General features: G+C 45.4%; 1 protein-coding gene across 2 annotated transcripts in view; it reads right to left on the bottom strand.

The window, feature by feature from the left end:
* The window catches only part of PRKCH (protein kinase C eta), a 167,366-nt gene extending 139,950 nt beyond the window's left edge, over window positions 1-27,416 (bottom strand). Inside the window, exon 1 of one of the 2 annotated variants that reach the window (XM_075926364.2) lies at window positions 26,422-27,416. In XM_075926364.2, the coding sequence (XP_075782479.2) occupies window positions 26,422-26,781 (360 nt within the window). In that variant the 5' untranslated portion in view covers window positions 26,782-27,416. The remainder of the gene's footprint in view (window positions 1-26,421) is intronic. The other variant, XM_075926362.2, reaches the window with a different exon arrangement.
* Between the last annotated feature and the right edge of the window lie 566 nt (window positions 27,417-27,982).

The following is a 27,982-nucleotide window of genomic DNA, read 5'->3' as shown; positions in this document are numbered from 1 at the left end:
CTCAACCTGTAAAAATAAAAAATAACCCATTGCGCTGCAGGGGCAGCCCCGCCCACCCTAGGTCACATGCCCACCGCCTGCAACCCCCAGTGCCATCCAGGACTCGCCTCACCCTCATGCACACAACGGCTCGGGCACCCGCCTTGCCCCCCGTGACTACGGTTACCAGGTAGTCTTAAAAAAAAACAAAAAACGGACACACTTGATCAGGGGCTGGTGGCAGGAACCAGCCGGGAGGAGCGGGGCTGGCTGGCCGGGGGAGATCGGAAGAGGGGCTGCTGGTGGGAAGCAGAGCTGGTCAGGGGAGGAGGGAAATCGGGGGCAGCAGGGCTGGCCAGGGAGGATCAGGGGAGGGGCAGCCAACGGGAAGCAGAGCTAGTCGGGGGGGGGGGGGGTCGGGGCCAGGTGCAGCGGGGCTGGTCGGGGAAGACTGGGAAAGGGGAGGCCGGTGGGAAGCAGAGCAGGTCGGAGGGGGAGGGGGAGGAGGAGGAGTCGGGTGCAGCGGGGCTGGCCAGGGGAGACTGGGAAAGGGGCGGTTGGTGGGAAGCAGAGCAGGTCGGGGGGGCAGTTGGGGGCAGCAGGGCTGGCCAGGGGAGATCAGGGGGGTGGCCGGCAGGAAGCAGAGCTGGCTGGGGGAGATCAGGAGAAGGAGGAGGAGAACTGGCTAGCAAGAAGCAGGGCTGGAGGAGGGGGAGGGGTGGAGCAAATTGGCTGGCGGGAAGCGGGACCAATCAATGCCGATGGAAATTTAAAAAATCCTATGCCACTTAACAAAATGAGGATGGATTGATCATATTCCTCCTGAATGAAAATAGGTGCAGAAAAGTACTTTGGCCCTAATTCAACAAGCACTTAAGCACCTTTTCTAACTTAGTGGAAGTTGAGCATGTGCTTGAGAACTTTGCTGAATCATAGCCATGAAATTATGGTGTGTGCTGCTGTTGAGAAACCCTAAGGCCTGTCGTGTTTAGCTATGGTGTCACCTCACTCCCATTACACAACATACTGCTTTGACAATAAAGGCATTGCATAAAACTAAATAGGGCTTTATACTCTATTCTGTAAGAAGAGCCACTCATGCAAGACCTGGACCTGGCGGGTGCTAGGTGTTCTTAGTTCCAAATGTCTTCAGTGGGAGATAAAAGTGTTCACCACCCCCACAGAATCAGCCCCAAAATCATTATTTTACCCACTAATCCTAAGGAAAGTTGGAGATTGGGGTTCACTCAGATCATGTTCATATTAACATCGTTACTGAAAATCAGATAGAAGTTAATAATTCCTTTCTCAGAAGTCTGAGTTTTTTTAAGGCAATTAATACAAGGAAGCAGAGAGACCAAAACAAAGAATTCTTTCACTTAAAGATCTCCATGTACATAATAGAAACTGGTCAGGCATGAGTCATCACTGGTAGAGGCTCAGAAAACAATCTCCGAGGAGGAAAATCTCTCAGGTAACACACATCAACACCCATCTGAAGCATCCACTAAACCTGAAGAGCAAGTACTGCTAGCCAGCTTCAGAGACAGAGCTTGGCATTCTTCCCTGAATATTTCATCATGGCTGAGAAAAGAAGGAAGAGGAGAAAACCTAAAGAGAGACCTTAATTTCCATTGTCTGCCTGCCAGTTTCTGTCTAAATCTGAGAGCAGCGTGAGGAAAGTGAATCTTTGGAATACAAATAAGAAATGCTTAATAGGCTTTATGCTTTGAATACGAATTCCGGCAGAAATGAGATTCAACCAACAAGGACAAACATTCCTTTACCCTAGCACAATGTTTCCCAAATGGTGGGTCAGTCACAGGAAGGTTTTAGGTGGCTTGCAGGCCTGGTGCAAAGAGTCCTGGGGAAGACACAGGAGGAGGGTTGGTGAAGGTTGTACTCACTCCACAGCTGTTGCTTCTGTCTCACATGGCTAGGTCCAGCTTCTCACTCGGGACATTACAAACTGGCACATAGGGTCACAGTGCCATTCAGCTTTGGCCTGGCAGTCCCCGCTTCACCATACATCTTGATTAGGCATTCTTTTTTCACCAAACATTTCAAAGACTGACACAGCTGCATGCACAATGAAGCATCCGAGATGGAATTCTCTGGACTGCCATATGGCAGGCCAGACATTTCTAATTCAGTAGGCTGAAACGTTTATTTGCCAGACAAGGTGTATTTAATTAGCAGTTATACCAACAAGCGCCACGCAAATGAATGAACTTGCTGCTTTCCCCTTCCACAAATGGTAGTGTGGTACAACCCATTGGTCAGCTCCTTCTTTTTTAGTGGTTTTTTATTGTTGTTCTGAACATGCATGTCTTTCTTTTAAATTAATTTCTGGGGGGTTATTTAAAAAAAAAAATGTTAAAACCAGGAGGGCGGAAATCAATACAAACAAAAACCAGCAGGCAAGGGGTTGCGGTGCCCATTACTTATGGTGACAGGTACTCACTATTTAGCAGGTAAAGCAACCATCTGCACCCTGCAGCAACTGGGCAGCCTTGGCTGCCAGGATACAGCGTCCAGCCCTTCTCACTCTCCTGCTGCAGAAAGGAAGCAAAATGGGCCCACGCTGAAGGCTCAGGGCCAGCGTGAGTAGAAGAGGGCTGCAATCTGTAAGTACCGATCCACCCTCTCTTGGAAAGAGACTCCTTTTGACCCTGCTGGCCCTTTAAAGCACAGCCCTGTCTGCTTCCCATTAAAAACTTCTTGGGTCGCCAAAAAGCCAAAGAGTGGATGAAACAAATTCTGGTTTTAAAAAAAGAGTGAGGGGAGGGTATTTTTCACAGTAAAACTTGCTGTGGATAATAAAATATAAAGTAACCACTTCATTACCACCCCCGTAGCATTGTAAAGTTAATGGAATTTCTCCCTCTCCCCATTCATGTTGGTGGGAATTTAGTTTTTTTAGTATATATATTAGCACTGCTCTAATATCTCATCTGAAGTATATTCCAGGATGGGTGCGTAAAGCATTCTTGCTTTTTCAGTAATGTTGCAAAATTACAGTCTATAGGCCAACCATGAACAGGGTCATGAAAACAATCAAACATAACTAATCACCGATCATTATCCTGAAAGCTTTAGTTAGTTTTACTCAAGGAAAAAACCCTACTGACTTCAATGAGTCCTTTGATCAAATAAAAACAAGTAAGGTTTTCTGACTTCTGGCAAAATCATTCTATTCTCATGAAACACCTGTTGATAAACCTACTTGATTGGACATATAAAAGAAAACATACTGCTTTAATTCTACTCCCATTTAAATCAATGGGAGTTTCATCACTAACTTCAATGGGAGTGGGTTAAGCCAATAATGACTGCTTTTGCAAAACCACACCTCTAAAGCACAGCAAACCCCAGAATAATGAACCTTGGTGCTAATTCCTGACACATCTTTGATTTCTGTAGTATGCCCTACCGTGTTTTAATGGAAGAGTCCAGTTTTGGTTCTATAGAAATATAAACTACACAGTGTACATGCAAAAAAATCAATATCTATTATCCTTTTCTTTGGGGGATGTTGTCCACTTATTTCTGGATTGATTAAATAAAAAAAGAAAAACTAATTAAAACTGAAACTACAAACTAACTGTAGATCGATCATGCATATACATTCTTATTAACATTGTCACTAAGTACTTAGAAGTCTTTAACATATTTATCCTCCCAACCCCCATGTTAGATGGGGAAATGCTATTTTACACAAGGAAAGCCAAGGTAAAAAGACAGACTAAGGGTATGTATGCAGCACCAGTCGGATTGACAGTCAGTGATCAGTCAAGCAGGGGTCAACTTACCAAGTCTCTCAATAAACTGACCTCAAATCGCTCTCATGTTGACCCTGGTACTCTACCAGAACAAGAGGCACAAAGGGAGTTGACAGGAGAGCATCTCGTGTGGATACACCACAGTGAAGACACCATGGTAGAGTAGACATAAGTACGTCAATTATTCACGTAGCTTAAGTTGCATAACTTTAATCAATCTCGTCCTGTAGTATAGACCAGTGCTCAGTGACCCTCCCAAGAGCATACCAGGGTCTGTTACAGAAGAAGGACGCTGTTGCACCCATGTCTCATGAAACTTAGGCTGGTGCCCTAACCCTTGAATCCTCTTTTGTCACCAAGGTTGAGACTGTTTTGGAGAGACCATGGAGAATGCTAAATGGGAATCACTGGGTGGAAAAAAAAGCCAAGAAGAATGCAACAAGGATCCAGATTTTCACAAGAGCTCAGCATCCATAAACGGGTCAGATTTCCAAAGGAGTGTAGCATATTGGGTGCAGAGCAATTTTGAAAATATGGCTGCAAGTGCAATGGGAGGTACAGGAAGAGGAGTTTTGAAAATCTAGCCCTTATTTAGCTGCATAAAGGGAAGCAGAGCTCTTTTGAAAATCTGGTCCTGGTTCTCTTAGCTCTCTCAAGTTAAAGATGTTTTTTCTGATTTCATGGTAAGGGCATGTCGGTGGGAAGTGTTAGAAGGTCACATACACTTGCTGCTGTCATCATCATCAATAGAATTTTAAGCACTATATGGCAGGGGAGTTTTACCACAGAATTCTGTGTGATTGCCTGGGTTCAGTCACACTAGTGAGTGTGACTTCCTGCCGTATGTGGCTACTGCATTCAGACAGCAGAGCGTTACACTGCTATGGGAAACATTTCTTCTATCATTCAACTGGGGAAAGAGCAATGTTCCGTATTGAGATAATGGAACATTTACTCTCTCAGAAACTTTATATTTAAAAGAAGATTACAGATAAATCTAACACGCTATTGACTCAAATCAGTGTGAGCAGGCTGTAGGGTTACCAGATGATTTAAAAAACATACTGGACACACTTGATCTCAGATTGGCGGGGAGCCCAACGGGAAGGGAGCGGGGCTGGCCAGGGAAGATTGGGAGGAGCGGGGCTGGCCGGGGGAGATCAGGAGAAAGAACTGGCTGGAAAACAGGGCTGACCGGGAGGGGGTTGGGGGAAGTGGGGATAGCCGGGGGAGATTGTGGGGGGGGGGGGGGAAGGGGAGGAACTGGCCAGCGGGGAGCAGGGCTGGCTGGGAAGGGGTTGGGGGGAGCGGGGGAGATCGGGGGGGGGGGGGAGAACCATCCAGCGGGGAGCAGGGCTGGCCAGGAGGGGGTTGGAAGGAGCGGGGATGGCCAGGGGAGATCGTCGGGGGGGGGGGGGGACTGGCCAGCAGGAGGCTGGGGGGGAGCGGGGCTGGCCCAGGCGCATGCAGATCCCAGGGTGCTGCCCATTCCATGCATGGTCCCGGTAGGGGGAACGGGCGAGTCCGGCCCCGGAGATTCCATCCCGCTCTGGCCCCGCCCCACTCCTCTCTACTGTATAGATGCGTACTGCCTGGCTGGTAGACACACTCACGCAATGTGAGCATGTCTACTAGCCAGGCAATACACAACTACATACTGATACTCATGATAATAATAAAACTTACTTAATTTGAAAATACCAGACATTTATGTGTCCGGTATTTTCTCAATTTGTTTCCCAGACAGAAAGCTCAAAAACCGGACACCTGGCAACCCTAGCAACCTGCGGCCCTTGGGCCTGCACGCAGCCCATTAGGGTAAATCGCCGGTAGGCCACAAGGCATTTTGCTGACAATGACCATCCGCAGGCATAGCCCAGTGCAGCTCCCAGTAACTGTGGTTCACCATTCTCAATTAATAGAAACTGTGGGAAACAGCGGCCAGCATGCCTCTGTGGCCTGCCAGTGGGAGCTGCAAGAGGTAGTACATGTAGATGATCAACTTCAGCAAAATATCTTGCATCCTACCAGTGGTTTACCCTGATGTGCCACATGCAGTCCACATGCCACATTCGACAAGTTGCCCTGCTGACAGATTATCCCCTACTAGAAAAATCCCAAAGGAAGAGGCTCTGAGGGAAGACAGCTGCATATAATGCAGGCATTAGCCATCTCTACACCTGAAAATTGTGAAGATAGTATCTGATTGGAAATTTTTCTAACATTCTGTCACCCCTTTTTTGACCCAGGTGGTTAGTCAAAGTACAGGTTTTTAGGTATATTCCATCCTGAAATAGAAATGGATGGAGCCTAACAATCTTTGATGCAATCTTCTGTATTACAAGAACGTACAAAATGCTGTGACTCCATGCAGAATGAAAGAAGAATAAAAAGACCAGGCTGTTAGCTTTCCGCCCCCAAGCTTCTTTAGTCAACACCAGACCTAAAAGTTTGTTCTCTAGCTTCTTGCAGGGCCACCCTACGCTTACAGGCTTCTGTTTGGCCTTCTTGCCTCTTCCACTCTATTCTTGTCCGGTCTCAATTTCTGTGTGAGCAATCTTCGCACACGCACACACCCACACATTACCCACACACCCACCCACACCGCCTAAAACAATACTCAACCCAAATTTCCTCGGCAGGTTCATGCATCTCTTTATCTTAACTATAAGCATAAGTCCCTACCTATGTTAATTGAAGGGTGCGTTCACACCAGTCAATTTCATTGTTTTAACTCAACCAATATCAAGGTTTCAACAAGCTCATACATTAGTTATTAATGGCTTGCAGGGCCATTATAGCAGTCAGATGCAAAAACGGCCCAGTCATATTCCCAAGCTTCTTACACTAAACAACAGACAGTGATATGCTATGGTGGCTCTAAAATTTATCATTGCAGGGGAAATCATCAGTGGAAAGAATGGTTAGATCAAGGCTGTTTTGTGGGAATCTGCTAAATGTGCAGGGAAATGGAGCTAAATCTGCATACAACTTTTCACGTTATAACTCATTTTGTTCTGAGAGAAAGCTCAAATGCCACTGACCCTGTAATCTACCACTGTACATGTGATTATCTCCTTTTCTTTTCAAATAGACATCATTAAAATTTCCAAATGAGTGAAAACTGAGAAAGCCACGGGATTGAAGTTTTACAAGCACAGTGCTCCATTTTCTGTCATTCATTCACACTGTTTCCACAAAGAAATCCAAAACCATCCCATAACTTTTGCCACATGCATGCAATTACCCAGTTTGCATGTGCAATCACAGTAAATGTGCTTACAAGACAACTGCATGCACCACCACACGCACACATGTCTGAAAATAACCCCAGAGTATTTGTTCTCATGACACAACTTTTGAGAAAACAAAACTCTGTTGGATTTCAACTGCAATCAGTGATGGTTAGTCAAGAATCTATGCTGGTTAATTGTTTAGCAAGGGAAAAGAGACTCAACTCTTAACAAGAGAAAGACATGAATATCCAATGGATAGTGTAGCTGTTGAAATCTCACCCCTCTGTATTAAAAAGGCACATGCCCTCTCTCTTCCCCCTCATCCCCTGCCCCCCAAGAGTTTCATAAATTACTATCTGGTTTGGTATGTAACTTGATTGGCAGGAAAACCGGGAAATTACTCCACTCACTATTTCCAATAAAAATTAATGTGCATACATACAAACAACTGGATTTCTAGGACAGGAACAGCTGAAGTACAAGAAAAAAAATACACTTGTGGTGTTTCTCAGAGCAAATATAACAGACCATTGTGTTAGACCGTTCGTGGAAGAAAGTGCATATGTTTATGGATGATGCCATAGGAAGTTGAAGACTTCCCAGAATTCTCAGAAACAGCTTATCCTAAATAAAGGCCTACTTTCTTCCAGGCCCCACTGGAGGTGTGATCTGTTGGCTTTCTGTCTGTGAAAAAACAGAAAGCTTACCATTTGGCTCCAGAAGAAACTGTACAAATAAATGGCAGAAGAACACAAGTACTAGGAGGAGGAGCAGCAGAGTTCTTCTTGGCCTTTTGGTACTCTCCTTTGGCTTGAATTGAGCTTTAATGGCACACTCAAACCTAGGGATACATCTAAACTACGTTCTATTTTCAAAAGAGCTTTTGAAAGTGAAAGTAGTCTGGATGCAGGTTTTTTTGGGAAAAACGTTTTTTGAAAGAACTGTGTAAACCTCATTTTTTAAGGAAGAGAGGTTTTTTCCTGAAAAAAACCACGTTCAGACTACTTTCACTTTCAAAGATCTGCTTTCGAAAGTGAGATCGGAAGAAGATATTCCCATGGAATTTGCATATCCTCTTTCAAAAATAGAACATAGTCTAGACATAGCCCAGGAATCATTCACAACTCTAAAGCTTACACCTTGAGGAATGAGGACAGTATCAAGATTTGGGGGGCTTCTGTACAAGACATTGCTTTCATAGTATTGGACCCCTTGTTCTAGTTACCCACAAAAGTCACCTCCACTGTGTTACAGTAATAAAAAACTGGAGACATAAGATATTGATCTCTACATCTTGACCTCTGGTGAATGTAACCCAAGTGATTATGAATCCTAACATATTTGCAGATGTCTAAATGTTGTATAAAACTATCATTTCTGTTGTGATCCTACTTACTTTCCTTGAGTAATTAGCACTTTTAGTGGCTTTGCCTTTCAGAATTTTCTATCAAAGAACAATTATGGCAATGATGATTATAGGATTATGGTACAATCTTAAATTTGTTGGGATTTCTTTTTATACAAATTCCTGTTAACTATGCAGGCTATTTCTGATAGCTGATTCTAATCAGCCATTGCATTTAATTCTCTTTGGTCTATTGCCACCATTCCATTTTTGCCCAGTAGTTTTAATTCTGTTGGGAAAATAAACATTCACTAAATACAGTAAGCCTACTGATTCTCCATCTTCGGTCACCCAAATTGTTAATGTCACCAAGAGAAAAATGATCTTCCTTTACTCCAAAGAGGTGATGCTCTGCTAATGTTTAAGAGCTCTGACTGGCTTTTGCTAAACCAAGCATCATCTTATTAATTACAGCAAAATTAAGAGTACTTTGGTATAATCACAGATTATCGAAAAATCTAATATTTATAGTGTTTCATTCCTATAGTGATGGTTGTGGGGGGAAAAATGTAAAACGGATACACATCTAAGTGCTTTTATCTCGCAGGAAGGAAACTGGGGGCTGCATAACGTGGAAACTATAAAATGCAACATTTTAGAACCATGCAAAAAGTACTACTGCTCCATTTAAAAAAAATGTCTAGTGGATTTGATTTCCCCAAATATTAGAGAATTTAAAGAAAGATACAAGCAGTTATTACATGAGCTACCGGTATTCCAAATTGTATTTTTTGGATTACAACTATTCAGTCTATATATGCGTAGAGACTATGAATGTCAGCTGTGATTATCACTTGCCTGGGCTATGTTTTCAGACACCATGTGTTATAACAACACAATCTACCTCTGACGCTTTTCAGCTGTAGATCTCAAAATGTAGTACAAAAGATGCAAATTTCCCAATCCCGATTTTACAGATAGGGAAACAGCAGGCACGCTGTTGGCAGACAAAACAACAGAATCTAGGACATTTAAGATCCAAGCCATACCCTATTTACCAAGCCAAAATACCTTACAATTGAAAGGGGTCTGCAATAGCCAGGAATACAAGACAATTTTAAATTCCATAGTCCCAAAGTCTGTGCTACTCAGGTGCTCTTTCCTCCTAAAAAAAGCAAGCAAACCTCTCTCTCCCGAATGATTACAAAATGCTGCTCTAGTTGTATTATTTGAAAATCTGTCACTGTTGCAATCCTCTGGGGAAGGGGCTGACTTTGTGTACAAATTAATTGCTCACTTAAAACAGTTTTGGCAAAAGTGGGTTTTCATGTTAGGGTTGTTAAATATCAGTTAATTGAATAGTCAAGTAACTTCATGAATCCTGATCGGTTACTCGACTATTCTATAGTACCCAGGGGCAGAGCCAGCTGCCAGTGCATTCTGGCCCCACTCCCAAGGAGCTCCCTGCCACTCTGTGCTGCTGCCTCTGTATCAGAGTACTAGGTAGGAGCTGGTCCACGAGGGGAGCCAGTTTAAAAACCAGCTCCCCTCATGGACTGGTTGCCTGTTGCCCTGTGCTGCTGCGTCCGATATAGAGGTAGCAGTGCGGGGTGGCAGCAGCCCATCTAGGGTGGGAGTCTGAGCTCCAGGACCCGGCATGAACCAGGACTGAGCTGGGTTGCTGGCTAGCCTGCTAAAAAATTTACTGGCGGGATGGGGGAATGCATGTAGTCTATAGCATTAACCTATATGCTTTTGCTTAATCGACTACACTATTACATTCCTATTTCATGTGATGCAGTAGAGGCATATAGGCCTATGTATTCAGAAACTATCAACACCTTTACATATGCATTTCAGACCTGCAGCTGCACCTGTTTAAAAAGCCTGACCACGTGATTAAAATCTCTCATCAGTTAGCTAGGTATCTAAAAGGGTGCGATCAATTGTTGTCTTTAATGGATGCTATTAGCCAAAAATAAGGACTGTGACATCATGGAGAAGAGATTTATGTTCATATGATTCTTAGCAGGTCACGGATAAACTACACTCTGTCTCATTAACAGGTGTGTTGTGAGCAAGGCACGAAAAGTCATTCTGCCGCTCTACTCTGCGCTGGTTAGGCCTCAGTTGGAGTATTGTGTTCAGTTCTGGGCATCGCATTTCAAGAAAGATGTGGAAAAATTGGAGAGGGTATAGAGAACAGCAACAAGAATGATTAAAGGTCTAGAGAACATGAGCTATGAAGGAAGGTTGAAAGAATTGGGTTTGATTAGTTTAGAAAAGAGAAGCCTGGGGGGGGCGGGACATGACTGTTAAGCCTCACCCATTAAGGTTAACTTTTAGCTGGTTAACCATTAACAGCCCTAGTTGGGATTTTGTCTTCTAATATGCATTATTTTGCATTTATCAACACTGTATTTCACCCACCATTTTGTTGCCCAGTCAGCTAGTTTTGGGAGATCCCTTTGTAGCTCTTTACAGTCTGCTTTGGACTTAACATACACTGACACACTGAATGATATAAGGTTATGGTTACTAATCACATTCCTGTGTGAACCCAGGCATTGCTGAACTGTGGATTGGTCTGCAAAGTACCAAATTTGGCAGCCAATGATCTCCTCTTTAATATGGAGTTCTTATCTGGGAACTCAAGTTGCAGCATGCAAAGCTCCATCTTGATCCCAGTGGAAGATGGGTAGTGTTCATTGCCACAACTCCACACTACAGGGGAGAATTGACATGTGCTCTGCTCACCACAGCTGGCACCTGCTTTATTGTCACAGCAGCCCAGAGTCTGTCTTGGTGTCAATTCTTGATCTGATACCAACATGTGCTTTGAACCAATCGTCTCCTAAGTATTGGCTAGTAGAACAAATGTAAATTCCACCCTGGAACAAACGCCTCCCCATCTGGATGTAACCACTATCCGATCCTTTAAAACCTAATTCTGTCTCTTTCCTGCTCTTTCACAGGTACAGTCTCCCATGGGGGGGAAAGGGTCCTCATGCCTTGATTTTTAATTAACTCATAAATGCCAATTTAGAGCTATATCCACAGAGACTCTGTTACCCGAGGAGAGAAGTCTCTACAAGATATTTTCATAACTCTTTTAAATGAAAATTTTGGAATAACGTTTTTGCTTTGAGATTCATGGTGCACTATAACATACAGCATAGATCTAGCCCTGTAAGTGGTATGTCATCATATCATTCTGTTAGTGATACTGAAAAATAAATGCACATGGTGTGGGTCCTTTAGCATCTGACATAGGATATATCCATAGGAAAGTCCTTAAGAACAGAAATTAAAAACAAATAACCACATGACTCTTAGTATGTATAACATTTACTGCGCTATAGATAAGATTATAGAAATCAAGATCCAGAACCTCTGGTGGTATAACTTGAAGTAGCTCCACTGACATTTACTGAGATGACTGACCACAGCTCAGAATCATGTCCTCATTCTGACTTAACTGATACATCAGGTACTGCCTGATGTAAAGATTACTCTTACAATAGAATAGTGGTTGGAAGGTTTGGGGGTGATCACTCACAATGAATATTCTCAGCCACCTAATTAACAATCTTTTTGCAATAAGAAGTCTGAACAACTAATAACTGACTGGAAAATTCATAGCAAGAGATGGAAAGATTTGGTCCACTTGCAAGGGTTAGTACACCTACTCTCCATGGCTGCGGTGCAGCAGCAAGCCACAACAGAATCTATTGTAGAGTACAGTTCCTGTGGAAACTGTTGCTACCAATTGCTAAGAGATGATCTGCTCGAAATATGATATGGTTGCTGGTTAAAACGCTGCAAGTGCTCACAAAATTAATGGTTTAAAAAAAAAAGAAAAAACGTTTTTTGTTTTTTCTGTGATCATCCATAGTTAAGTCTGAAACAATCCACAGTTAAGCATCAGCTTTGGCTATTCTTTCCTGGCATCTTTGAAGCTAACCTATTTTTGCCGACTTTTGCTGAACTCAGTGAAATTTTGCTTTTTACATGCTGTGGTTTCATGCTGACAGCTGTCTAGATCAGTATTAATCTAGACATGTATCCCATGGTTAATACAGTAAACTTCCGATAATCCGGCACCTTCAGGACCCAGAGGGTGCCGGATTATCAGGTATGCCGGACTATCGGAAGGGGGGGGCTATGAGGGGTCTAGGGTGGTGGTGGGGGAATGCCATCCCAGACCCCTCATAGCCCCCCCTTCCGATAGTCCGGCTCTGCCCCAGGCGCCCCCAATTCAGCCCCTGCTGGTCAGTTTCAGCAGCAGCTGAATCGGGACGCCTGCGGCAGAGCAGCTGGGGTGCTGCTGGGTTGGTCCAATAGTGCCGCCCCTTGGCACTGCGAGATCAACCCAGCAGCACCCCAGTTGCTCTTGGGGACGCCTGGGGCAGAGCAGCTGGGGTGCTGCCGGGTTGGTCCAGTAGCTCCGAGAAGCAACACTACCGGACCAACCCAGCAGCACCCCAGATGTCCCCAATTCAGATGCCGCTGAAACTGACCGGCGGCTGACTCCAGGAAGCCCAAGGCGGAGCTGCTCTGCCCCGGGCTTCCGGAGTCAGCCGCTGGTCAGTTTCAGCAGCGGCTGACTTGGGGACGCCGGGGGCAGAGCAGCTGGGGTGCTGCCAGGTTGGTCCGGTAGCGTTGCTCCTCGGCACTATTGGACCAACCCGGCAGCACCCCAGCTGCTCTGTCCCAGGCATCCCCAAGTCAGTCGCTGCTGAAACTGACCAGCGGCTGACTCCGGAAGCCCAGGGCAGAGCAGCTCTGCCTTGGACTTCCCGGAGTCAGCCGCTGGTCAGTTTCAGCGGCGTCTGAATTGGGGACAGCTGGGGTGCTGCTGGGTTGGTCCCGCAGCACCGAGGGGCAGCGCTACGGGACCTACCGGCAGCACTCCAGCTGCTCTGCCCCCGGCTTCCCTGATTCAGCCGCTGGTCAATTTCAGCGGCGGCAGAATCGGGGAAGCCGAGGGCAGAGCAGCTCCAATGGTGTGGCTGCCCGGAGCACTTCCAGGTTTCTGATGGGTCCGACACTCCTGATGGTCCGGCACATCAGCTGCCGGACCAATGGAGTTTGACTGTAGTGTGGAGATATCTATTTTCCTGGTGGAGATTTCAGGTGGCCAAAAGGATCTTTAGAATCATTCTCCCCAGAGACTGTATATAGAACTCTGCATCAAATGTTTTCTATAAAAAGCAAAGTTCAGTATTATAATCTTTCCTCCTCTAACATTTCTGCTCAAGGCACAAGGTCAAGGTGCTTCATCTAATATATAAAGGAGAATGTTTGTAAGTTTGTGAGCCAATAACTTGGACACTATAAGAGCTACCACAACTAAACTTTGCATGGGATAACCTTTCATCCAGGAGAAGATTTTAAGGTACTTTTGGACCCGATTGGGTTCGAGCTCAAGCTGTAAAAAATCAAAAAGTAACCCGCCACACTGTGCTGCAGGAGCTGCCCCACCTACCCTACGTCCCGTGCCTGCCACCTGCGGCCCCCAGTGCCAACCAGGACTCATCTCCTCCCGCCCGTGGGCAAGGAACTGAAAAATGTTTTTGAAGTGTGAGTATAATGCCGGAAGATCCCAGTTGCCTGCAAGTGGAATATAACCTGGGACCTCTGAAACTTAGTGCATGAGCCTCTACCACATGGGCTAAAAGCCATCTGGCTTATAGCTACGGCTGTAGAGCAGATTCATTATTCTCTCTGGGCATGTTTACAATACACAGGATAAGGTTGAATTAAGATACACAACTTCAGCTACGTTAATTGCATAGCTGAAGTCACAGTATTTTAACTTGACTTTTGGCACTGTCCACACTGCAGGAAGTCGAAGGGAGAACACTCTCCCTTCGACTTCTCTTATTCCTCGTGAAAGCAGGACTACCAGCATCAACTGGAGTGCCCCTCTCAGTTTGAATTAGAATGTCTTCACTAGACCCGCTAATCTGAACTCTGGAAGATAGACATCAGCAGCTTTGATCTTCTCTGTAGGATAGACATACCTTCTGAAAGTGGTCTCAGTGCCACTACATAGGATAGTACATCACACTCAGCTGGTGTGTGGGTTACATGAGCAATGTAAACTGAACTTCTACACTATGCCTGAAATTGCTAGAAACACTACTAGAAGAGTGTTTGAACAGCTCTTGTTCAAATAAGGGACAGTGAATATATTCTGGTGAGACATTCTATCTTAAGCTCAGAGAGCATGTAAGGCATGAACATTTGTTAGATTTCACACATCAGAACACTGAACAAGTTTTTTTCTGTTAATCCAACAAGATAATGCACTCTAAAGATAAAGAAACATTAAATGGGCCCAGTCCTGCAAAATGAGTAGCTGCAGTGGCTTTCTATGGCTATGTCTTCACTCACGGCTTCTTGCGCGAGTAATATGCAAATGAGGCTCAGTGTGGAATATCGCTGAGCCTCATTTGCATCCCTAATGAGCCACCATTCTTTTCAGAAGAGGCTCTTGCGCAAGAAGGAGCGTCTACCTGCCCCTTCTTGCACAAGAAAAACCCTCTTAAATTAATGGAGATTGCCTATCTCCTAGAACTGGAAGGGACCTTGAATGGTCATCGAGTCGAGTCCAGTCCCCTGCCTTCACAGCAGGACCAAGTACCATCCCTGACAAATTTTTGCCCCAAATCCCTAAATAGCCTCTGCAAGAATTGAACTCACAACCCTAGGTTTAGCAGGCCAATGCTCAAACCACTGAGCTATCCCTCCCCCTCTTGCGCAATGCTGTTCTTCCTGAAAAGTAATAGGTGTAACAGCATTGCACAACAGGGTTTTTCTTGCGCAAGAAGGGGCAGTGTAGACGCTCCTTCTCGCGCAAGAGCCTCTTCTGAAAAAATGGTGGTTCATTAGGAATTCAAATGAGGCTTGGCAATATTCCACACTGAGCCTCATTTATATATTACTCGCGCAAGAAGCCACGAGTATGCAGGTAGCCTATAGGTATGCAGGTAGAGTTTAAGGTGTTGGCCAGGACTTGAACAGCCCTAAATCTCCCTTCCTCAAGCCCTAATGACACCCTCCTTTCTTGATCATACAACAATATTCAGGCCTCTAAGCATCTTTCACTCAGAACTTTCTGTAAGTCCTCGCATCCAGGCTACATCTAAATCTTCCCAATCTTCCTTCCTAAAATCTTTAAAATAGTTCTTTTCCTATCCATCCACATAACTAAAAAGCTCTCATCCAAGCTCTCATTGTCTTGCATCTCAATTTCTGCAACATCCTTCTCTGCCCTTGACATAAGCCTCTGCCCAGATCTCCTCTATTCAGAAGGCTACTGCTAGCCTGTCACTGTAGCTCATCACTCCTATTTTTACATCCTTCGCTGGCTCCCCCATTTCTACACGAAAGATAAGCTACTTGTCTTCATAGTCCATCCCCTCTTACTACCTTCACTCCAGCTTTTTCTCCTGGCATCAGCAAATGAGAGGGTGGACATGGCACCCATCCCCGCTCTGGCAGGGCCAAATAATGGCCAGTGCCTGGGCCAGACCAGATCAAGGCTACGGCTGCCATGGCAGTGGCAGAGTAGAGGGCAGGCTAGCTTGGTTTGTGCTGAGACCACTGCCAATCACCAATATTTTCTTATTGTTTCCTGGTACTCCACCATCCGTCTGTATCCAACTGTAGTCTCACTATTGACTGTGATAACATTACTCCTTATTTACATGGAGAATTGGATCTGAATCAGAGTTAGGCTTGGAATTGAATGGTTTCTATCTATCCAATGAAGGAGGTTATTGAAATGCCACTTAAATGGGATTATCCTGAAGAATGACAAATAAGAAACTGCTCACGGAGGCACAGTTAATTTTAAGGCCACCTGTTCTGATTGCTCATGGCAATGAGAGTCCCTTATGCTTGGGAAGAATGCCCCATAAAAATCATGGAGTTGCTGCCTTCTTCTCTCCTCAAGGCCTCATTAAATATCTACCTCTGTCATGAGGCCTACAAATAACCACACTCATCCAAAGATTCTGCAGCTTGGAACACAGCAAATGATCTTGGTAACCCACCACTTAAGATAGCGTTTCCCAATTCGTGCTCCATGGAACCCCAGGGTTCCCTTAAGACATTGTTCCCTTAATATTAAAAACCAAGATTTCACATTAGTCAGAGGCAGACTTATTTAAATACGTATGAGCCAGAATTGTTTGCTGTGTATCACCTTGAATTTCCAAATGGGCTGAGATTTTGTGGCTAGAGAAGTGCGGTGTTTGGTATAGAATCATTTACAAGTATCAGCGGGGTAGCCATGTTAGTCTGAATCTGCAAAAGCAGCGAGGAGTCCTGTGGCACCTTACAGACTAACAGAAGTGTTGGAGCATAAGCTTTCATGGGCAAAGACCATGCATCTGACGAAGTGGGTCTTTGCCCACGAAAGCTTATGCTCCGACACTTCTGTTAGTCTGTAAGGTGCCACAGGAGTCCTCACCACTTCAATCATTTACAAGAATATTTAGAGACTGATTTTATTTGCTTATCCTTTTTCGTGGTTATACAAAAGCTCTGGGGATTTCTTGTTTGTATTAGCGAAGCACAATGACTCTACTCAAGCGTAAAATATTAAAGGAACTTGTATACCACACAAGGGGGAAAAACAATTGAATTTAATTCAGTTTAGTAAACTTTCATATTGTATTACACTATAAACTGGTAGGTTTTCCAAAAATTCAACAGTCCAAGCCACACACCCCTCGGTGGCCCTTTATTTCCTGTAGCTCAAAATAAGTCAAAACCAAATTGTTTCTCAGAAATCACTCAAAATCAAAAACCCAGATAATGTTGGCTAAAACACAGCCTTAGAAAAGGCCTATATAGTAAAGGCTTAATAGAAATGCAAATGCACAAAGGCCTCATCAGATTAGACTACAAGTGTCCTACAGAACTCAGCTTTGAACAGAAACCTCCCCACGGAACTTGGTTAGCTTTTTTTCCTACTGATAATTTAACTTTATCTCCCTCGCTCAACAAGCAACCTCTTCTAAAACAGCAGCCTTGTGGCGAGGGTATTAGGCCTGCAAACACTCATACCCAGGAGTGCCTTCACTGACATGACTATTTCCATTGTGTGACTGTCTTCATCTGATCCCAGTACCAGATAAGTAAATCCCAGGCCTATACCTTTACCCGCTATCCAGGGTATTCATCAGAATTCCTTGTGATCCAATTTAATAACCTCGTATATAATAGCAGGAAAGCTACCTTTTTTTTTTCCTGTTTAGCTTACTCAGTCTTCATCTTAGATGAAAAATGGAAGAAGTGGTTATTTGATTCAACTGTGCAAGAAGCAGGTCACCCCGCCTTTAAAGATGGGTAGCAGAATGACTTGGATGGGCAGGCATACAATCAACTTGAAACGTTTTTCTGAACCCATTAGTGAGATTTCCTCATGCTAGGGTATTACAGCATTGAGGCGCATCCTCAGGGTGGCAGATTGAGGAAGCCCTCCGTAGAGTGATCCCGAGGGGTTGTGCCGAATAATACAGAATAAGGCGCCATGGACCAACAATACCTAGGAGAAGGGAAACTGATTCCAAACCAGGGCAGACTGAGCTCGCTAATCCTTTTTAGGCGTATCAGTCTAGGAGAAGGTAACTCCAATCTCAAACCTGCGCTCTCCCTCCAGTGTACATGTCACAGTTTATGTGCCTGTGCACGATGGTCGGAGTGAGAAGAGAGAGCGGGGTTGGAACTCACAAGCCTGCCTCACTTAAATCCACTCATACATGAAGGTATCTCTCTGATCTGGAAACTCTAGTTCAGGACAGATTGTCCTGGCGACAAACCATTGTACAGGCTCTTAATTGCTTTGAAGGTCAGCGTATCTAGGCATTGCAGGAAAAGCGGAGGATCCGAAAAGAGCATACAGCGCCTGCAGTTGGCAGCTTTTTATGTGACATCTGTAATCGGCGCTGCCAATCAAGGATTGATTTAGTTGCTCATCAAAGGCATCATAGAAGATGAGATCCGTTGATCAACGGCTCAGTCCAAGACAAGAGTGAGATTTTGCATTTTGCCATATTCATTCTCATTGTTCAAAAGTTTCTTTACAGATTTAGAATTTTTTTTAAACTAATGTTAAAATTATAGAACACATAGGTTAAAAAAAGAGTGTCTGTACATCTGGGTATAGTGCTTAAATTATCCAAAAGTACAAAGGTTGGTTTAAAAGTAAAATTATATATATATATATATATATATATATAGCTGTGATGAATGGGAGGGGTACCCTTTTCTGGGACATTTCAGTCATTCAATTAACTAAATTACCTATAAGAAAAATCCAGAAACAGTGGATGCTTGAGAGTCTCCAGGAAGCATTGTTGGCAGAGAGCCAATAAAAAGAGAATATGAGTTTTTTAATTGAAGCAGGACCCTCCTGCCGTAGTCAGTGTTTGAGCAGAGGAGAGCTGGGAAAGATGGACAGAGGCAGGAACAAGGCATGGAATTACCCAGGCATGGTTATTGCTGGAAAAGACTAAACCTTGGAACAACAGATATTTAAGTAGAACAGGAAACATTTAGTCAGATGCAATCAGGTTAGTTTTTGGTTTGTTGTACTCATCTGTATTGAGCCCATGTTCTACCCCAGGCCTAGGCAAAATACGGCTTGGGGATCAGATCTGGCCCACCAGATCCAGCCTGTGGATGCAGTGGGGAGCCTCACACAGCCTCCCTGCTTGCCCCGCCCCCACACTGCTCAAAAAAAGTGGCTGCCACAGCCATTTCTCTTTCACAGCTTGCTTCAGTGTGCTGCTCCTGTCCCCAGCAAAATCTCATTGGCTGATTTCTGGCCAATGGGAGCTGCCTGTTTACACTTCCCCCTCTCCTCGGGCTCTTATTCACCAATGCACGTGACCCTTGCAGCCTGTGTAGGGGTGGGACAGGCAGGCAAGCTGCCTGAAAACCCTGCTGGGCTGCTGGTTGGGAGTCACCCAGGTAAGCCTCTGGGCCAAAGTGTACCTTTGCCCCCAGCCTCCCCCTCCTCCCCACCTTCTGCCCCTTACCCCACATAAAACAAACTCTGTTGCCCTCCTGAACCCATACCCCCTTCCACACCCTGCACCCCAGTCCCCTGCCTCAGATCAAAACCCAAACCGCTGCATCCCAATCCCTTGCCCCAGGTCACAGCCTCTTCCTGCTCTAGGTCACAACCCAAACTCCTGCACCCCAATCTCCTTCCTTAGGTCACAACTGCTTCCTTCGCCCACACTCCCTCCTGCACCCAATACCTTACTGCTAGCTCCCTTCCACACCCACCCTCCATCCCAGTCCCCGTCCCCGTCCCTCCTCCATTAATATCATAGATGTGTGCGAACCTTGATCACTTTCCAAAATCTTGGAGTGGCCACCCCATCCAAAATTATTGCCCACCCATGTACTACATACACCCCTGTACACTGTAACTTTAAAACTGAAGCCAAGGGAAGCAATTCTCTGTGCTTTTAACATGCCTTTTTTCAGTTGCTCTCTAACACCTGGCAACCAAAAATGCTTTACCAAGTATATCTTCTTCGTTTAGTAAATAAAATCACCTTTTTAAAACTATAATCTGTCTCCTGTGTCCTACAAAGCAGTACGTTCTGTGTGCATGTGCCTTAGACTGAAAGGTTAGCTATTAAGAAGTTACAGTTTGTATTCAAGCTCTCTCCAGAGGGAAGATTAATGACACAGAACAACAACAAAAAACACACAACACAAATACACAATAACAAAAAGTGTATGCTTCAGTAGCCTGAGTCAGAAAGGTGCTGAGTACCTCAACTTCCAATGGCTCGCATGTTTTGGTCTTAAAAACAACCACCTTCTAGGGCATCCCTGCTCGTTGTGTCATCTGTCTGCCTCCCTTTTCCACCAGATTGTACAAGACTTGGAGAAGGGACTGTGTCCTCCTTTGGATCTTGTACACAACTTAGTAGTTGATGTTTAATAAATAAATTCTACTCATCACATTCAAAACAAGGACAAAATGTTTGCATCTTCTACAAGACAATTATAATTTGGCAAAAGGTTCCAGGAGAAATGTTAGAAGAGTTTTTGCAAGGGAACACAAGAGGGATGAGGCTAGTTTTCACCCCACTGCAAACTAGAGATGTCAATGTTTAGTTGACTATGCGATTAACACATAAACATAGGCTTATTGGTTAATCTTGTCGACTGCACACATCCCCCACCCCCCTCTTGCTGTCTCTGTATCAGAGGCAACAAGTGGGGGGAGGCAGGAGCCGGTTCCATGAGGAGCTAGCTTAAAAGCTAGCTCCCCACGAACACTGGATCCGCCTGCCTCCCTCCTTCCCCTGCACTGATGCCTCTGATAGACAGGCAGCAGCACAGAGGGTGAGGGGGGCAGGCTGGAGCAAATATGCACGAAGAGCTCGCTTTCAAGCCAGCTTCCACAAACCCACCTGTCCCCCTCTTGGTGCCTCCTATAGAGGCAGCGGGGGTGGTGGGATAAGCAGGAGATGGTGCTGGGGGAAGCTGGCTTAAAAGAGGCAGCAAGAACGGCAGGGGAGGCTGCTGCGAAGCAGCCTCTGTCCACGGGGGTCCAAGCTCCCTGCAGAGCAGCCTCTGTCCATGGGGAGCTCAGATCCCCACGACAGATGGGGTCTGCTGCCACCCCGCACTGCTGCCTCTATCACAGGCAGCAGCGCAAGGCAGCAGGCAGCTGGTCTGTGAGAGGAGCTGTTTTTTAAACTGGTTCCCTTTGTAGACCGGCTCCACCTGCCACCCCATGCTGCTGGCCATTATATAGAGGCAGCAGTGCTGGGTGGCAGGGGCTCCCTGGGAGTGGGGCAGGGAGCACACTGGCTGCCGGCCTACACCAGGGACTATCGAATAGTCATGTTACCAACAATATTTTGTGCGGTGACACGACTATTCAATTATCCAATATCTAACATCCCTACTACAAACAACTCAACTGCTAAAAAGTCACTGTGGAAGCATCCATCATGGGAGTAAATGGAAATAAGATTGTCAGGAGACACCAGCAGTTCCAATCAATCTAACTGTCCACCTGTTATATATTTCCCCCTAGTAGTTTTAGACTAACAAAAAGTTTGAGGTAGTTTAACAAGGCTGGTGAATAATAGCGCTGAAAATTCTAGGAGCTATATCTATAGCCTGACAGACTTTGTAACAAGAATTAAATCACTCCCTAGTAACTATGGCAATTCAACAGTGTTCCAACACGCTCTTACAATTACTATTTGTCCATGCTTAAAAGTTACATAAGCAACTACATAAGACCCAGAGGAATGAATAGTAAAATATTTGGTAATGATCTATTGTAAACATTTCTCCATTCAGTTAAAACTTCTGTACTTGACATTATTTATGGAAACTGTTTTCAAATTTTTTAGTCAAACTCCCCCCTTCCCTTTGAGTTACAATTTTTGGTTGTGGCCCCACCACAACCAGACAAAAAGTGGTGAATCAGAAGGTGGAGATGGGGCTCCCTCCTCATGTCCCACCACACAAGACTGAATCTCAAGCTATCTGGCATTGCAGTGGGCCCTCTAATGTTTCACCAGCATAAGTTATAGTGTGCACAGTGCTATGTCAGTGAGAAAGCTTCTCGCGCCGACACAGCTATCGCTACTTGCTGGAAGTGATTTGATAATGTTGATGGGAGCACTCTCTCCCATTTGCAAAGAGCAGCTCCTCAAGAGATCTTACTGCTGTATGGGTACAGCTATGCCACTGTAACATCTCCTATGCTGCAAACAGAGATACAAATGAATGAGCAAAATGTTCAAAGATTTTGCTTCTTGAGCTACAAGCAAAATCTTTGAACAAATGTTTGCAAAGCTGAATAAATGCTTTAAAATAATTCTTGTAGCACCAGGGTTGTAATCACAATGTACAACACAACATAACAGCATTCAGAATATCAGTGAGCTTCATTCTCTACTGCCTGGCACATAGTACACCTTTATAAAGCAAGTGTCAAGTGCTGACATTCAGGTTTGGCAGAATTTTACACCCACTCAACATCCAAAGATACATGGTAGTGGAGATAGTCACACCAACTTTATTCATATGACAGGCATGTTTGCACTTAACAAGAGACATTAAACATACCTAATTTTATTTACCTGTTTTCTCAGAAACAGAAAGCAAAGACTCACTACAAATCTTTCCTATTTGCATGCTTTTATGAATATTTAAGATGAATGTCATACCTGCTTAAAAATGAATATGCAATTACAGAACTATTCAGGCTGTAATAATATTTGTTTAACAGAGAGGCTTTGGCAAATCAACCCATCTGAAGAGTTATGGGACATAAGTAATTCTAAGAGCTCCCGACAAACATAAATTTCAACATAAACCACAAACATGGTATTCCATGCCAATACACAGCACTGGAACACCTTACATGCATAAAGTTACTCATATATGTAAGAGCTTGGGGCCTTAATTGCTATGGATTAAGCAAATCATCACACATGTTAACTGACAAGGTTAGTAGTGTCGTATGACTTACTAAAAATGACTTTCTTTCCACATCTGGATGCTTGAGCATCCTAAGTTGTCTCAATACAGACTGCAAGGTTTATACTTCGTGCTAGGCTTTCCTATGGCTTTTAGGAAATACTAGCCATTTGATTTGTTGTATACATCAAAAAGGCCTATGATAATGTTTTAGGACACCAAACCAAAAAGAGTGCATTAGTTCTTAGGCCTTGTCTACCGACAAAAGTTGTACAGCTTTTATTACACTGGTTAGTTAAAACAGTACAACTCCCCTTTTAGCGATGACTGGTTATACCAGTATAAAAGTACTTATACCAGTATACCTTATGTCCACACAGGAAAGGGAATAATAAGGGGACATACACTGGTATAAAGAACCCTTTTACAGAAAAGTAGTCTGGAAGGCATTCCAAGAGGTCATCTAGGTCATTCCCCCAGTTCTGATGCAGGACAAAGTAAACTTGGACCATCCCTGACAGCTGTTACTCTAACCTGCTCTGATAAGCCTCCAATGATGGGGATTCCACTAAGGATGTAAAAACCTGTTTAATTAATTAACCAGTTAAACATTAAGTTTAACTAGTTAACTGAATAAACAGGAGCAGGCGGGCTGGAGCAGCCCCTAGTCATGGGCGGGCAGCTGGCTCCCAGCCTGCACAGGTTGGGAGTCAGCAAATCACACAGTGGGGAGGGGACTGTGCAGGTTCGTGGGCTGGGAGTTGCCAGTGCCCCACCACTTCACCGCTTCCACCCAGCCCGTGCTGGCTTGCAGGCTGGGAGTTGGCAGCCCTCCCCCACACTTGGTGTCACTTACTCCCTTCCCCTCACGCACAAGCCTGCCAACTCACAGACTGCATGGGCTGGGAGCCAGCAGCCCCATGGGACTGCTCCCAGGTAATGGTTAAATGTTACCCAGTAAGCATCACCTGCTAAGGGTAATGCTTATCAGGTAACCAGTGACCCATTCACATCCCTAAATCCTACAACTTCCCTTGGTGACCTTTTCCACTATACCTATCCTTATAGCAAGAAAGATTTTCCTTCTATCTAAGGTAAATCTCCCTCACTGAAGATAACCCATTATTTTTTCTTCCTACTGCCAATGAATATGGAGATCAATTGATCACCATCCTCTTAAAACACATCTGAAGATATTTTATATAAGAATTCTTCCACTGACCTACCTACATCTATAGTGGGGTTTAGGCTGACCTACCTACATTGCACAAAGCACAACACTTTTCACAGCCCTTAGCAATGCAGCAAGGACAGTTTAAGTTTTAATAGCACAGACCAGGCTGGACATATATGGCTTGGTCTACACCTAAAACTTAGGTGGATGTAGTTATGTCATTCAGGAGCATTGAAAATTCACACGCATGAGAGATGTAGTTAAGATTGCCTATGCCTTAGTGTAAATGCCAGTAGGTGAAGGGTATAATTCTTTTGTCAATCTATCTAAACATCAAGGGACTAGATTAACTGCTGTGATGGAAGAGATTTTTTCCAAGAGCTACACTACAACGGTGTAGCCGCATCACCACATACAGAGTTTGCACTAACTATGGGTGTGTAGCGCATACATCGTGAACAGAAGACCCTTCCACCTAAAACAAGTGTTACTGAAACAGGCAACAAAACTAAAAACCAATATTAACACAAAGATTGACATGATAGGTGTGATCCACAATGCTCTGTCACACTGCTTGAGGTTCCTCCCTTGTCTTATACTCTCATCAATCCCATTGTGTATTTCAGTCACTCATTCTACAGGGCAGGAACTTCACGCTTGGCTGGAGAACACTTAGCACACTGTTGATGCTGACAATAATAAGCAGGATGTGTAGCACCAATGTTGTATTTTTCTACAGACACATAATCGTTTCTCTCGTATGTCGATATATAATGCTATTTCTCAGCCACTGTGAGGAAATGAGAAAGGAAAGCAATAGTAGCTTCTCTTGTGATAAGATCTCGATATCTGTCTATTCTTTTTAGTAGCATTTCTTATCATGATTTGACAATCCTCACTAAATTGTCTGGCCTCAACAAGTCATTAACAGTAATTCCTCCTGGGAATAACCAAACTCCTCTGCAATCTGTCTACCTGGAATAGTATATGTTTTTATTCTGCATAACTGTAAATTATTGTTAGATGGACACACTTCCCTTCCTCATATTGTAGTTCTGGAAATGAAAATAGGCAATTCTTTAACTGTCATATGTGAGACACATGAAGTCATTATTTTGCATTTAAGAAAGATGTGAATGAACAGGAAAGATTCCAGAGAAGAGCAATAACAATGATAAACGGTTTGGAAATCCAGACCTCTACAAAAAGTTGAAAGAATTAGGCACCTTCAGTCTAAAGAAGTGAAGACTGAGTGGGGGAGAAGGGAACCTGATAACCATCTTCAAATATATTAATGGCTCTTATAAAGAGTGCAGTACTTAATTATTCTCTATGTCCACCAAGGGTAGGACAAGAAGCGATCAGCTTCGTCTGCAGTAAGAGAAATTTAGGTTGGACAGTAGGATAAACTTGCTAAGTCTAAGCATAGTTAAGCACTGGAGCAACCAAGGTAAGTTGCTGAATCCCTATCACTAAATCCCCTTTACTGAAGATTTTTTAAAACAAGCTACACAAACACCTGACAGGGATGATCTAGGTATACTTAATCCAGCCTCAGCACAGAGGGATACACTACATACTGTCTCTGGTCTCTTAAAGCTCTATACTTCCATGATTCTATATATTATCCATGCCATCATTAGGGTTGAAATATGAACTACAGCTCAATGGGGGAAGATGCAAATTGCCCCTACATGGAAAACTGGGGAACAACCTGCAAATACAGATGTTTGGCTTATGCTTCTACTAATGTGATTTATGCACGATCATGCATTGTCAAGTTCATCTCTTTAATTCCTTTAAATTCAGGGCTGAATCTGGCCCAGAGTGTGTGAGCACATCCACAGGAGCGTGGGTAAATGTGTACCTAAGTTTGTAAGGAAATGTGTTCTTCCTCATGTGCATATGTTTGCAATTATCTGCAAGCATACATATATATGAGAGTTTGTAGGTGTGCATTTGTAACCCACTAGTGGGTGTGCATTTTTCACACATTCACAGAGAATGAGTTTTTACAGTCCCTTGTCAGGGAGTTTTGGTTCTTGAGCTCTTGAGTTTTTAGCCCCAGTTCAATCTCCAATGGATTAGCCAACATGGTGGCTGTCACAAATATATCTTGGCACACTTGGTTGCAAGATGTCTGTACCAACGTGACTACAAATAAGTGTGTGAGCAGGCACAGAGGTGGGTGTGCATACATACAGGTGTATAAGTGAGTGTACGCCCACAGGCATGTAAATATACATGCCAGTAGATTAGTGATAGAAATGTAGCCGTGTTAGTCTGGGGTAGTTGAAGCAAAATGCAGGACAATGTAGCACTTTAAAGACAGTAGATGTGATCACACAGTAAATGCCAGTAGATGTGATCACACACTCCCTGGCCAGCCGGCATCCCAGTGGAAGGAGAACTACTTACCCAGCCTTCGAAGTTATCAGCACTGCCCGTGATGTGTAAGAGATCATGGAAGCGCAGAGTGCAGTTGGCCACAAAGTCATCATAGCCGATGGGGGTGTCATGGAAGACGGCCAGCTCCAACAGCCGGCCATCGGTGACACTGGTGCTGAACTCCTCATTGTAGGTGGGCTTGTTGGTCTTCTGTTTGATGCTGGTCTGTCCCACCCGCACCTGGTCCACGCTCACCGCCACGTAGGGGTCCAGCAGCTGGTAGCCCTTCTTGAAGAGCGAGTGTCTCAGGGACCAGCGGGTGGGCTGCAGTCCCACCACCTCGCCAATCCGCACCTTCATGTACCCGTTGAACTTCATGGCCCCGGACATGGCGACCCAGCGGGGTAGCCCGAGGCGCGAAATGCCGAGGAAAGGGGTGCTGAGCTCAGCAGCTCCGGGGGAGGGCAGGGGTCCAGCAGTTCCACTTCCTCCTCAGTGGGGCAGGCAGCTCCCCCATCTCTGAGCCATGCCCACCAGCCCCCCGTCCAGGCGCAGGCTGCGCTCTGCCCTCCCAAGCCCGCCGAGGGGCCAATGCCTGGCGACTGCCGCGAGCCCGCCCGGCTTCGCCTCCCGCGGGGGCGAGCACCAGCCCGACACAGCGAGCCTCCCGCCGCAGCGGCCCCGCCCCAGCCGAGGCGGGCCCGGCCAGGGCTGCCGAGTCCCCGCCGCGGGAGCTACCGGCCGCGGGCGCCCCGCAGCAGGAAGCGGCCGCCGCAGCAGCCTCCCCTCAGCCGGCGCGGAAGCTCGGGCGCCGCCGCGCGCGCCTGGCCCCGGCAGAGCGCATCGCCCGTCCGAGCCAGGCGGGCAGGAAGCACCTGAGGCATGTGTGACAGCGGGGGGAGGAGCCGGGAACCGGCCCGGCCGGGCGGGGAGCGCGGGCAGGTCCCTGCGCCAGGGGTGTTTCCTGTCAGAGTCGGGGCCCGCTTGGCGCCCCGGCGGGGACCCTGCTCTGCCCGGGATGGGCGGGAGCTCGGCCGGCGCAGAGCCGTGGTAGAGGCGGCACCTTGCGGGGGGAGAAGGGGGGCAGGCTGCGGGCGGGGCTGGCCTTACCATGAGGGAACTGAGGAGGCCGCCTCAGGTGCCAGACGGGGGGGGCAGTAGGGCCCAGAGTGTAGAAAATTGTGTCATGGGGGCGTCATTTGAGCTCCCCGCCTCAGGTGCCAAAATGTTGTGGGCCTGAGCCTAATGGATAATCTGGCCCTGTCCACACTGCAGCCAAACCCCCTCTCTGCTTTCCAGAGCATGTCTACACTGCAGCACAGCCCCTGCTGGGCTCTCCCCAGATCTGTCTACTCTGTAGGCAAACCCCCACTCTGCCCTGCTGGGTCTGTGCACACTGGAACCCCTCCCTGGCACATGCACACTGCAACCAACCCCCCCACAGTGCAGAGTCCTGAAAATCCACTTTATGGCCCTGGGTAGCTGCAGCTGCAGATGTGGGTGCAAATATTTACTGTAGGGAATGTTACATTTAAATGAATCAACTAACCGAATAGTCGATGGGATTTCCATCAACTAGTCCAGTGTTAAC

This window comes from Pelodiscus sinensis, chromosome 5 (assembly GCF_052426305.1).
Source record: "Pelodiscus sinensis isolate ZL-2025 chromosome 5, ASM5242630v1, whole genome shotgun sequence".
NCBI lineage: Eukaryota > Metazoa > Chordata > Testudines > Trionychidae > Pelodiscus > Pelodiscus sinensis.
Note: the sequence above shows the minus strand (reverse complement) of the source record. Positions and strands in the feature narration are given on the sequence as shown.